The sequence below is a fragment of the Patagioenas fasciata genome, chromosome 9, assembly GCF_037038585.1.
Source record: "Patagioenas fasciata isolate bPatFas1 chromosome 9, bPatFas1.hap1, whole genome shotgun sequence".
In the NCBI taxonomy this organism is placed as follows: Eukaryota; Metazoa; Chordata; class Aves; order Columbiformes; family Columbidae; genus Patagioenas; species Patagioenas fasciata.
Window position 1 is genome coordinate 26,260,451 of NC_092528.1, and position 12,531 is coordinate 26,272,981.

The window sequence follows — 12,531 nt, forward strand, 5'->3', positions numbered from 1 at the left end:
TTGGTGTGATTACAGCACCAGGTCCCTTCACCTGCCAGCCCAAGCGCCGCTTTTCATCTTGCCATGTCACATCATGCGGGCGAGAAGCTGCTGTGACCCAAACCTCATGACACCCCGATAATCAGCTGCCATCCTGCTCTCCAGCACAATGCTGGCAGGAGGCTTGCGTGAGCAGTGGAGGTCATGATTTTAATTGGTAGAGTGGGGAACAATTACTACCTGTAAGTATATTTGATTGAGCGCATATGGTTGGCACCCGAGTCTGCGGCTGGGTCTCTATTTGCAGCTCAAGCCCCTACGGCTGCTGAGTGTTCAAACCCAGAACAGTTCCAGCCTAAGCAGCGTTTAGGTGCTTTCCCACAGCAAGACTGGCATTTATGCCAAGGTTGCAGAGAGTGTGACCTTTTAAGGATTGATGACAGCAAGGGGAAGAAAAAAAAATACAAAAACATTAAACGGTGATTTCCCACTTGTTTCGTGTATGTGCGTTTTCGCCTTTGCTGAATTTCAGGAAGTGTACAGGCACTAGAGACATTTCAAGGGGTGAGCGCCCTCGCTCGCCATATTACCCCAAGCGAGTGGAAAAATCAAGCCTCGAAAAGAGGATGTTTCGAGTTATCTTTTAACGCCGTACCCTGCGCCGCCCGGCTCCCCGCAGGCGAGCGGCCGCGCATGCGCACTCCGTGCCCTGTCAAGGCTGGCGCCTGCGCCCTCCCCACTGCTGGCCGGCCCCAGGCGCGCATGCGTAGTGGGGCGCGGAGCCGGGGGAGCGGCGGCGGGCGAGAAATGGCGGCCGCGGTGCTGGCGGCGCCGGAGGGCGGCTCTGCCGCGATGCCGGCGGGGAGCGCGGCGGCTTGTCCTCCGCCACCTGGTCCCTCAGGCCCGGGTTCTTGGAGCCGGTCCTTGGACAGGGCCTTAGAAGACGCGGCGGCCAGCGGTACCCTCAGCCTGAGCGGCAGGAAGCTCCGTGACTACCCGCGGGCCAGCGCCGCCAACCACGACCTCAGCGACACCACCCAGGCCGGTGAGGAGTGAGGGCGGCGGGGAAGAGGGGAACGAGGGGGACGCCTCGTCCTGCGCTCGCAAGCGCCTCAGGGCTGGGGGCGGCCGGTGCCGGGGGGGGCTGGCTGTGCCCATCGGGGTGTTATGGGCGGCGGAGAACAGCCAGACCCCCGCTGAGGGTGAGGCTGAGGTGATGAATTTGCTGTCTCTTCAGTCAGCTGAAGCAGGATGCGTGCGGAGGAGAAATATCCTCGGTGTGTGTTTGAGGGCTTCCCCTCCGTTTCTTTTTAAGAGGGTGTGTGGGTGCAGCGGGGGATTCCCCCCCGCACCCCGCGGATTTCTGCTCCTGGGCCGTTTCTTCGCGCTCTCGCCTCCTCCCTTCACCCTCCGCCCTTCCTCCCGGGCTGGGGGCAGGATGGAGAAGCTGTTTGTCGCTGTTTGTCGCTGTTTGTCGCTGTTTGTCGCTGTTTGTCGCTGTTTGTCGCTGTTTGTCGCTGTTTGTCGCTGTTTGTGTGTCCTTCCTCACCCCACCGTGGCTCGGGCCGACGAGATCTCTCCACTTGTTGGGATTTTTAATTCGTCGTCTCCAGTCTAGAGATGTTTCCTTTGTTGGAGGCTGTTTTTGAAAGAGTTCTGAGGCTTTTCTCGGTACTGCTGCTCACTGATGTGGTTTTGGCCGGGCGTGTTCCTGTTCTGATGTATGTATATGTGACTGTGTGTATAGATGCATATATGGGCGCTCTTGCCATCTCTCATCTTGGGCTGTTGACAGCACAAACCAGCTTTCCAAGAAGGGCATACACTAAAGACACCTCTTTCTTGTGCTTTTATTATTGTCATTTCTGACAGTTATAAGGAAGATATGAAAGGTACCACGAACAGAATATTATCTCTTTTTTTTTTTTCCTCCTGTGTTATATGGATAAAAACATCAAGAATTTTTAAGAAGTATTTTACAAGGTGCAGTAAGCAATAGGGCACTTTTTTTTCCCCCTTATGCTCCTTGAATATATTCATAGGTGTAGACTAAAAATGTATACTCTCCCTGTAAGGACCTTGATAATAAGGAAAAACACATTTAGAATCATAGAATCATTTCAGTTGGAAGAGACCCTCGGGATCATTGAGTCCAACCATAACCTAACCTAACTCTAGCACTGAACCATGTCCCTATGTTATATGTAAAATTTTGGACAGTAATATGTCCGATATTACTGTATTGAATAGAGAGATGGGACTTGGGAAATGGTGAGAGTTTGTGCAGAATGTAGAAGTTTTCTCAATCTATTATATAGAGCAAATCTAGTTTATGTGTTGACTGCCTAGCTGTAGAAGTGAAGTAAAAGTGGTTTTCAAAGGTGTCAGCATACCAGTTGTTTGTAACTTTGATTATTCCCTATGCAGTCATTGAGATTTTCATATGTTTTTTTAGTTGTAGGTTAGAAATAGACTGTAAACATAGCTTTTTGAAATTTACCATGTTGTTACTGTGCCGATGCACTGTCAGTTAAGTAATTAAAAATGAAGGCTTTAACATTGCCTGACTTCATACTCTGTCCCGTAACGTCCTATTTATGCAAAAATCTATCGTTTATATATAAAAATGCCCAACCAGATCTTGAGACAGTGTGGTTTGACAGGAACACATCTATAAATAGAAAACACTTCTTGTTATGGTATAATTTTTTCTTTTTCAAAGGGTTTTCTACAAACGCAGTTGCATAATGAGTGTGTAGTGGGCTAATCTGTAAGCAAATGTAACATACGCATCTGTGAGGGATGTGAGCTTTTTGTTTATAATACTATTCATTTACTGTAATCTTAAACAATTTGTGGGAATTCTTGTTTCCACCAAGGTTCCCATCTATTGTGATGAATATTTGCATTGTAGTTGTTCAAGAAGCATTAAATGCTAATAAGCAGCAGTGCATACCATACACTTTTGTGCATTTATCATCACAATGAACTTTAGAAAAAAGCTAGAACTGTTCTGAAGTTGTAAGAAGCAAAGCTCATTGAGGGGACACATTCTGTTTAAATACTCTGTTTTGAAGGCTGCTGTGAATAACTTCATCTTGTGGGGTTTTTTTTTAGCATGGTCGGTTCTATGACTGTTTTGTTTTGGGTAAGACTGGGCAGTGGAGAAAAATCCACGCAAGTGTTTCAGGCCTCCAGTTTTCAGTTCAGTGCTCAGCTACAAATTTAATCCACTGCTTGCCCTACGTCAGTTTCTTTCTTGTGTAACTTTCAGTTCTTTTGTATGGGAGTAGCCACAAATTACAGGGTATAATGTATATGTGTGTCAGGTGTTATAAACACTCTAAGTACCTTCCCCTAGACTGTAGATTCTGAGTGCCTTCCTGCGTGCTGTGCCACAAAGATTTGAAGCACATCAGGTGGGGCGTGTGTGTGGAGTTTCATAAAAATCATTGGAATTCCTCCCAAACTATAAAACTGAAGACAAAACAATGGATATGCAAATCCTACTCCTTTCTGTGCGCCAGAACAGACACCTCTCTAGTGTGGATTGTGTTCTACTGGTATAGCTCATTCCTGCTCTTGTAATAACAAAAGTAATTGTGTGTCACTGTAACTGCATCGATTCTAAAGAGGTGGGAATGAATCACAACCCTCATTAATGTAACCAGCATCTGGCATAGCCTTGAGCTGTAACAGAACCACTGGCCAAGCCTGGAAGCTGTTGTTAACTCAGATGAACCAGCACAGCAGGTCAGTAGGAACAGGATGTTAGAGATTAGATGCTCGGTCAAGTTTAGTTGGGTGCTCTGTGCTGATTTTGAGGTTGATGATGGGTGAGGGGAGGATTCATGTAAGTAGATGTCAGCCATAAGGTACAGACCCAAACCTTAAATCAATGGGAAGATCCCATTTCTTTGGATCTTTTATGAGTTCAGACTTGACAGTAATACTAACTCTGGAGCTCAAGCTGTAATAGCTTCTGGGTACGGTTCTTAACTGCCCACTAAACAATCATCAGAGCTGAGTTTCTGGCAGGTGTAACTTAACTTTGGAAAAATACTTGATAAGCAGATCACAGAATTGTAGAACGTCTCAAGTTGGAAGGGACCCATAAGGATCATCAAGTCCAACTCCCTGCTCCTCACAGGGCTACCTAAAACTAAAACTAAACTATGACTAGGTCAGGTTTTATGCATTTTTATTCTGGAAGTTAATATAATATTTCTGTTAGGTATCAGTGGAAAAAATAAGTTCCTTATTAATCACTTGCATCGGTCACTAAACTCTCCCCAGGAAAGTGAATTCTCTAGTAATGTCAGAGCCTCAGCTGCTCCTGGGCACTGCTGTCTGCCGGGGAACACCCACAGAAGGATTTTGAAAGCAAGATCAATGCTCAGGGTTGTTCTTGGAACTGAGCAGGTAACTTCAGGCACGGAAGTAATAGTGAGTTTCTGATTGTTTTGCACTTAGGCTGGAATTAAGATCACTTATTATAAAATCAAATTGAAGACAGGGCCGTCTGTGCTTGAGGGCTTTGCAGTGGGCTCTCGGAAAGGTGGCCCCACAGTGCGCGATGCAGGAGTCCGACTGACGTTCTTGTATGTGTGGGGTGGCTAATGTACGAGAAATACAGTGTCATAATAACTTAGATACTGAAAGAGGGAAAAGCAGCTGTTCTTTATGGTCATCCCTTAGAGCTTAATTGGAATTTTAGGAAGTGACTCAAGCTTACAAAGCTTATTGATGATGAAGAATGAGCAATTTTCTTCATTAGCAAAGCAAGAATGTGCTTTTCTTTTTAATACTCTTTCGCTGAACCTGCATTATCTATCCCCATTTTATCTGGCTTGAATTACAACCCATTTGCTCATTTCATTCTTGTTCTCAACCAGGGAATAGGGCTATAAACCATCTGAGTTAAATGTGAAAGGAAGCACAGTTGCATTTTACCAGTGTTAATGTAGACTCTGATGTCATTATTTGACAGCTTTCCCAGTGGCCTGAAGCATACATCGAGCAGAAAAGTTATTTGTCAAACCGTCCATGACAGCTGTAATTACCTAAACCACTCACTGTCTCCATTTTTAAAGGAGAAGATGGGAGTATGTGGGTTTATGCAATAAAATAAATGGCTGGTTTATGGAAATCAACTAGTAAGATACTTACATTTACTGTGTCTTGTTTCTGGAATATATTAATAGTAAAAAAGGATAGCAAGACTCTGGAAAGGAAGAAAAAATTATCTGCTACTACCTTTGGAATGACTTGGCCACTAAGCTGTCTCTGTAGTTTTGTTCTTAGCAGCTTTCCATAGAAACAGTAACATCTGACCATAGTGTCAATAAAATTTCTGTAATGCTAAGTGCTTGCATGCATTTAGAAGGATTAAAGTGACTTCTTTAGTAAGAAGTTTCAGTTTTATTTTTCTTTCCTACCAGAAATTTAATTGATATTACCTGATTAAATGTAAAACAATTTGAGAAGTACAGGTGGCACATACAACAGTGGCTGTATTTCCCAAACATTTGTTCTTAAAGCCACAACAGCAGAATCTAAACCATCAAAAAATGGTTTGAAAGAAACTCTCTTTGGGTTACTGTATCTTGAATGTAATTCTATTATGGTCTTTAAGATAACTTGGAAGGAAATGGGACTGTGCTCTGTTCAAGTCACAGGCTATTAGAAGAGTTTACAATGTTGGTACTTAGATTATCTGAAGTTTCTGTATTATAAATAAAATTCTAACATTACATTAGGGTAGTTCAGAATCTTGTACTCAGATTTGTGTACTTGCCTCTACCCTTATGAAAACCCTAAGAGAAATACATTGTCCAGAGGTTCTAGGAGCTGTAGTGGCAAGAAGGAGGGAGGATCACAATCCTTCTCCAGACTTTAGATGGTAATCTGGCTTCTTCCTTTCAGTTGCAGTTTTTGGTCTTGCCTCCTAGTTATGTCAATCCACTTATAATTTGAGTATTGCTCCCTCTTGTTTTCTTTTGTGTTATGTTTCTGTTACTAGAAAGCCTGGATCTCATGTGTTATGTGCATAAATACTGACAAGTCTTGATCTGGGCTAATGGAGTTATCTGAGACTCGTGCTTAGGTAAGTTGGTAAATTGAGGTCATTTCTCTTCCTTCTTTTGTTACTTTCGAAATGTGGAGAACTGTCGACTGTGGTAGTTCGTAGTTGGTTTTTGAGGAATGAGTTCTGTTGGGTTTTGATGGAGAGCTGCAGTAATGCTCACAGGCTTTTAGCGCTCAGGCCGAATGTTTTATAGCAACTGGGAAAGTGGAGTCTGAGTTTGGAGTTTCTAAGCATTGTTGCAATAAAAGTAACACATGATATTCAGAATACCTTTGTTTAGCGAGTTGATCTTTTAAAACAAAAAAACAAAATGCCCCACAATCAAACTTTTACTAGCAGTAAAGTCTTCTGAGTGGTATTCAGGATTGCATGTTTCTAGTTACTCCCCTAATCATCCTCCCCTTCCCTTCCTCCCTGATGATTAGACTGCTTTGTTTGTGTGTTGGTTTGGTTTGGTTTTGTTTTGGGGGGGGAGGGTTGGTTTTGTTTTGTTTTTTTTAACATTGTCCTGTCTGCATACACACTCTTAGTTGTATTTTTGGAGATAACTGTAACTACATACAAAGTAAAGAGGAGAATATATTGAGTCCTGCAGTTACATGAAGGACAGATCAGTTTAGGAAAAAAGGAAGTGTCTTTGTTTCTCTTGTGGTGTTTCCAGCCCTCTTCTCCTGTGGCTGTACCTGTGCTTGGAGGTAGGAAATTTACATTGGTGAAGTACTCCCTGAATTCGTCATAAATACACTGTCTAATGTGATCTGAGTTCTATGCTGATGCCAAAAGGAGAGGCTGTGTCTTCATCTCCTGCTGCACAGTCACACCAGCAATCGTGTTGCCCCCCAGCAAGCTGGTTTGTACTCAGCTGGCTGAGAACTCGGCCAGTAAGTGGTTGATTCAAACCCTTGGACAGGTCACCATGTTTTCACATGTGTGCAGGTGCCAGCAAACAGAGAGGGTGGAAACACTATGAAAGGCCTGTTTTGACAGATATGTAAACTTAAATTGATTCACGTCAACTGTGAAATCACACCTTAACTCCATTTTTACCACTGACTTGTTGTAAATTTGCTGATTATTTTTTGGTAAAACAATGTGCTAGCCTTGGAGTCAGTAGGCCTGGGAATTTTTTCTTTTGAGCATGGCTCATAGAGCTGAATCGCATTCAGTGAAACTTTACTGCTGACAGATTTGGATCTCATGTTTTCATTTGGCAAAATGTGTGATTTTATGCAAGTAATTTTAAACTGATGGTTTAGGTTTAGCTTTAGACTGCAGTAGACATAATTAGTTTCTTCAGTAGAAAAAACAGTAGTAAAGAATTAGTTACAACAAACAGTGCAAATTATATAGCATGTGTTAAAAATAAAATTACATGGTAGCTAACAAAAAGGCCATAACTCAATTCAAGGGTTCTTCTCTCTCTAATAACTAATCAGGCTTGGATCTCGTGGTTTCTGATGGTAGCCAAACAGCTTGAATGAATTGCAGTTGTGTATTTAACTGAAGTCATGGGCTCTGCAGTGCACTCTCTTCTTCAGCTGCTATGTCTCCCTCTCCCAAGTGGAGGGTTGAAAACCCATTCACATTAAGTTTATCACTGCATTACAGTTGAAGTATTGCTTTAATTCTCTGAATTTTAGATATTTAGAGAAAACACAAAGGGCAATATATTGTGGTCTTTTCTTTATATTGTTTTGGATTAGTACTTTTGTATATATGCAGGAAGAGGGCTTTATTTTTCCCTTTGAAGTCCTCAAAATTGTCCTTTACTTGAGCCTCACATATGATTCCACATTACAAACTGTTGCTTTTACTGGCAGAGCCCAGAAGTCTCCTTAGAGGGATGAGTCTTTATTATTTTCTAGCTGGTAACGTTATTGATTTGAAAGTTAAAGTATTTACAGTCATAGTCTTCTCTAAATGTAGTTCGAGCACTGCAAAATCAGGAAACACCTAAAAAAATCCCACTTGCTTTGTAGCCCAGGTGTTGGCTGCTGGAACATATGGGGTTTACCCATTGTCTGCTCTGCACAGAGGGCAGTGGGATTGCTGAGCATTTATTCATTTTTTTTCTCCCCCATTGTTCAACAACCCATGTGAATGTTAGTCTCTTTATTCTGCTTATTGTTGAAACTTAGCTCTGTTGTTCTCGCCTTGGGCTTTTTGGTAGTGTTCCCTACTATTGAAAAGGTTTCAAACATCATTTTTCATGCAATCTCTGTGAAGTGAAGAAAGGTGATGTTACTGCATTTTAGATATATATATGAAGCTTGGAATCATACGGAGTTTGAAGGCATTTGCTGATTTGAGGATACCAAATTCAACAGAGTGTCTGAACTTTTGGGCAATCAAAATATTAAAGGTTGGTTTGTTTGTTTTTTAATGCACTTCTTAATAACTTTAGTTGCCTTGGTGGCTTCTCAGAAGTACTAGAATTCAAACCCAACATCTAGAAAAATGGAAATATGTCATTATTTGCTACCTTTGGAAAAAATACAAGATTTGCTCAGTATTATGAAGGAAGTGTGTGGCACTGATAGGATGCAATCTGTTTTTCCCAAAGCAGAGTTCACCAGCTTTCATGTTAGCCATCCTTTTTTCTTTCTATAATTCCTTGCTTTTTCCCCTAATGTTTTTCAACAAGTCTGTTACTGTGATCAGTCCTGATTCTTACAGAAATTTCATATTGTCTGAAGAAATATACTTGAACACGAAAATCTTGAAGAGGAATGAAAAGTATGATGTGGTTGTTAATTAAAGACCTATAGACAGTAGATATGCACAGGAAATGAGCGATTAATGTTACATGGGCATCTTTGATTATAGACTGTGCTGTCTGGGTGCTTGATTTAGCAATCTTACATGGGTTTTTAACTGAGTTTTCTGTGTACAAAATATAAGTGCCTTTTTCAGGTTATTTTCCTAACATTGAATTGTAAATTCAGGCTGAATTTCTACATTCGGTTAAGTGGAATCGTGCTGGCATCCACACGACCCCTCAGCGTAGTTTAAACCTTTACGTCCGTTGGGTCTCTTTCACCTGAGCAGTAGGTTGTTGTTCCTGAGACCTGTTGTCATGTGTCTTGTCCCCAGCAATATGTCACCTCAGTTCTGTCTCATCTGCCCCCAATTTTTTCGTAATCTCTTTCATCCCAGTTTCCATGTCTTAACCTTCTTTCCTTGTTAGTCGTGCCCTCTGTCTCAAATGCCTCCTTGCCAACTCCAGTCTTCTCATCCAAGTCGTTAGCATGATAAAAAGAGGAATAATCAGTATCTTAACATTTGGTAGAAAATTCCTTTTGCATCCGAGGAGAACATTAATTCTGGTGTGCTGGTGAGACAAGTAGCAATTTAAACCTGCTTATTTTGTCATTACTATTATTTATGGCCATATGTATTACCTGTTAATTGAGTCATAGCCCAGGGCTTTTAGCTGGTCCTGGAGTTGGTGTCATACACGCTATTCTCTAACAGTAAGAGTGTCATTGAGCACAACAGCAGGACAATTAGGTTCTCATCATGACATTGACTTCAAGCTCAGCTATGGAATAAATGATTTTGTAGAGGGCCACAACTGAATGTGGTTATGAGCCATAAAGTATCTGCTATTTCCTTTGCTGGCTTGCCAAGGGTTGGGTAGATTTGTGCTTAGCAGGGTAAAAAAATTATCTTTGGAACCCATCTATGCTAAAACAGCAGATTGATCATTTGATCTGTAAATGTGTAGCAGAATATTCAAGTATTACATATTGTGTGGCTCTGTTCTGCTGCTGTGCAAATCATATCCCATTATTCAGGGATGCCTGTGTGTCAGAAAATTGGTGTAATTACCCTTAAAAGTTATAGTGTAAGAAGCAAAGCTTTAGATATTCGTTATTGTTACCCTTCACTGATTATTAAATGTTAGCTTTTCATTCTGAGCATGGTAAAGGAAATTTTCATGGAGAATATTACCCCTTTACCACCCCCATAACTGTTACTGTTCAATCTGTCTTGTAGTTCCTGTTCTCCTTGAAAACACATTTTTTTAAAATCTGATTTTCAGATTGAATTTTCAGTTTAAAGGTGCTGTTGTACCATTTATCATGAGACAATATTTAGCTGAAAATCTTTCATTATGATCAACTTAACATCTGTTTGGTTTGTTTTTAAGATACTCACTGGCAATTTTTATCCCTGCTTTTTTTTTTTTTTTAAATTTTCCATGAGAGGAAAATAATATTAACTTATCATTTTAAATAAGAGGTAGAAGATTTTGGTTTATTCTGTTGGTGTCCAAATGCACAGCAACTATTAAAATCTTCCTGCAGTATTGCATCCTTCTTGCTCTTGGCTATTGGATGTGGTGAAAGTCAGCAAATGGTGTTGAACAAGAGATGTATTCTCTCTTCATGTAGGGTAAGGAGGAGGCTGGTTTTCTATTGAAAAGCATTGTTTTTACAATCTGTTACTGTTTAACTAAAGGTCTGTTTATACTATCAGAAATATACCTTTAAGAGTATTAATGTTCTTTTTAAAACAAAAACAAACAAGCAAAAATTTAATATGAAGGTAAAGCCATAGTTTCTTTCTGTCTTGGCTTGTTATAATTTGAAGAATTAACTTTTTCCCAAGAATGTGAGAGATTACAAGAACACACCTGTATCGTAATTATTCTGAGGCCTTTGGTTGTGATATGCCATACTTCTTAGAGATTCGACTTCCAATGCTTTCTCCACATTGTTACACTCATCACAAGTTCAAGCGTGCAGATGCTTATGATCATGTTCAATAAACATGAAAAATGATAGATGTGTTATAGAGAGCATGGAACAAACTACTGATATCCTTGATCTGAAACTTATATTTTGAGGATACTTCTGTGGCTACAAACACCTCTACATACCATGCTTAATCTCATTTCAAGTTTTCTATTTTAGACAGACTAAATTTGTTGAAATGTTTTTTCATAGGCCTTCGTATTTTATTTCCATGCCAGTTGATTTGGAACTATATTGCTACATTATGTAATCTCAAAAAATTGCATGTTGTGCAGGGATGACAGTACTTAGGAGGAACTGGGGATGTTAACGGTTGTAAAGCTGGAGACGCCCTTTATGATAAGCAAAAATATCTAGTGGTGTTGTGGAGATCGTGATTCATAAAACACTCAGTTAAATAGAGATGGGGAAATTCCTGTTTGTAAGGAAAGTTAAATATCAGGTGAAATATAAACTAAAATGGTTTTATTTTCAAATATCTTTTATGGTGAGACTTCTCACAAGTTTCTCATTCTTGCTTTATACTAACCTTAAGAGTTCTGGTTTACTTCTGTGAGAAGTATAGGTGAATTTCTGTGCTTCTAGTTATCTCAGGATAGATTTTCTTCATCGTCTTGTGTTTAGAGTAACGAGAGGAAGATTCAGTACCACCACTGTTGTTGATGCTTTATCATTAGTTTTATTTTTGTATAAACTTCAAATATCCTGTTGGACTCACATTTTCCTGCCCTTACTGCTTTCTTTTTGCTGATCGCTTCCATATTCATACTGATGCTAAATGAATGTTTTAATGCTGTGCCATTTTTATAATCGATTGCCTTTAAAAAAATGTGCATCAGGGCCAATTGCTTTCAATGTATAACCCTTCTGTTTTGCTGTGTGTGGTTCTTGGGGTTATTTGCTGTTCAGTGAAAATCAAATTTGTGATTTCAGGACTCTTAAGCCATCCAGTCCCTTTGCCGCAACAGAGCCCTTCAATCTCCCTACTCCTCTGTGCAGGTGCTGAAAGTTGTTAAAGTTCAATTATGACCATTAAGTGTATTGATTAAAATCCAGGGAGTGTTTTTGCAGTGGATCTATTTCCTATGGTTTCGGACTGAATTTGTTTGTAATTTTTTTTCCTGGTACTACAACTACTAGTTTACCTGCTGTTTCACCCAAGTTGAAGGCTTGTCCCTCTTTTTACCCAAGCCTGTTATGTTAGAGAGGTTTTGGGAAAAAAACCCAACAAATAGATTGAATATTAAATGTACGTTTTTAACAATGCTCATAATTTTTAATAGGAAATCTAATAGATGGATCCGGAGATTTGCACGTGGGTTCTAGCTCCATTTTCAAAGCTTTTTAATGTCTTTTGCTTTAAAACAATAATAAAAAAGAAGTCAATTGTTTTGCTGGGTAATTCCTTTTGTACCTGTGGAAATGTTATCTGGAGGGGCTGAGTCCATGACTGCACTGTTCTCTCTCTGCTGACTTTGTGAAGCGCTCTTGTAAAATGAAACCCTGCTCTGCTGGAGCACGGTCAAGTATTTCATGGGCCGTGGGCAGCGCGCGGGTGTCGTGTTGCTGAGCAGCACTTGTGCCCTTTCCTACATTTCCAATGTCCGTGTGTTAGTGTGGATGAAGCAGTTCCTCTGTAACTCTTGAGATTTTTTCCATTTGGATTTTTCACATATTTGCAAATTATCACTTTTTTAAAAAAGG

At 40.5% G+C, this 12,531-nt stretch overlaps 2 protein-coding genes across 22 annotated transcripts in view; both read left to right on the forward strand.

Annotated features, from left to right (window-relative positions):
- RPL35A (ribosomal protein L35a) overlaps nucleotides 1-12,531 on the forward strand; it is a 136,133-nt gene that overhangs the window by 44,875 nt on the left and 78,727 nt on the right. The window lies entirely within an intron of this gene.
- The window catches only part of LRCH3 (leucine rich repeats and calponin homology domain containing 3), a 61,843-nt gene continuing 50,053 nt past the window's right edge, over nucleotides 742-12,531 (forward strand). For 19 of the 20 annotated variants that reach the window (XM_065844184.2, XM_071812689.1, XM_071812692.1 and 16 more), the window contains exon 1: nucleotides 759-1,024. In XM_065844184.2, coding sequence (XP_065700256.1) covers nucleotides 787-1,024 — 238 coding nt within the window. In that variant the 5' untranslated portion in view covers nucleotides 759-786. Of the gene's footprint in view, nucleotides 1,025-12,531 lie in introns of all 20 variants that reach the window. The other variant, XM_065844181.2, reaches the window with a different exon arrangement.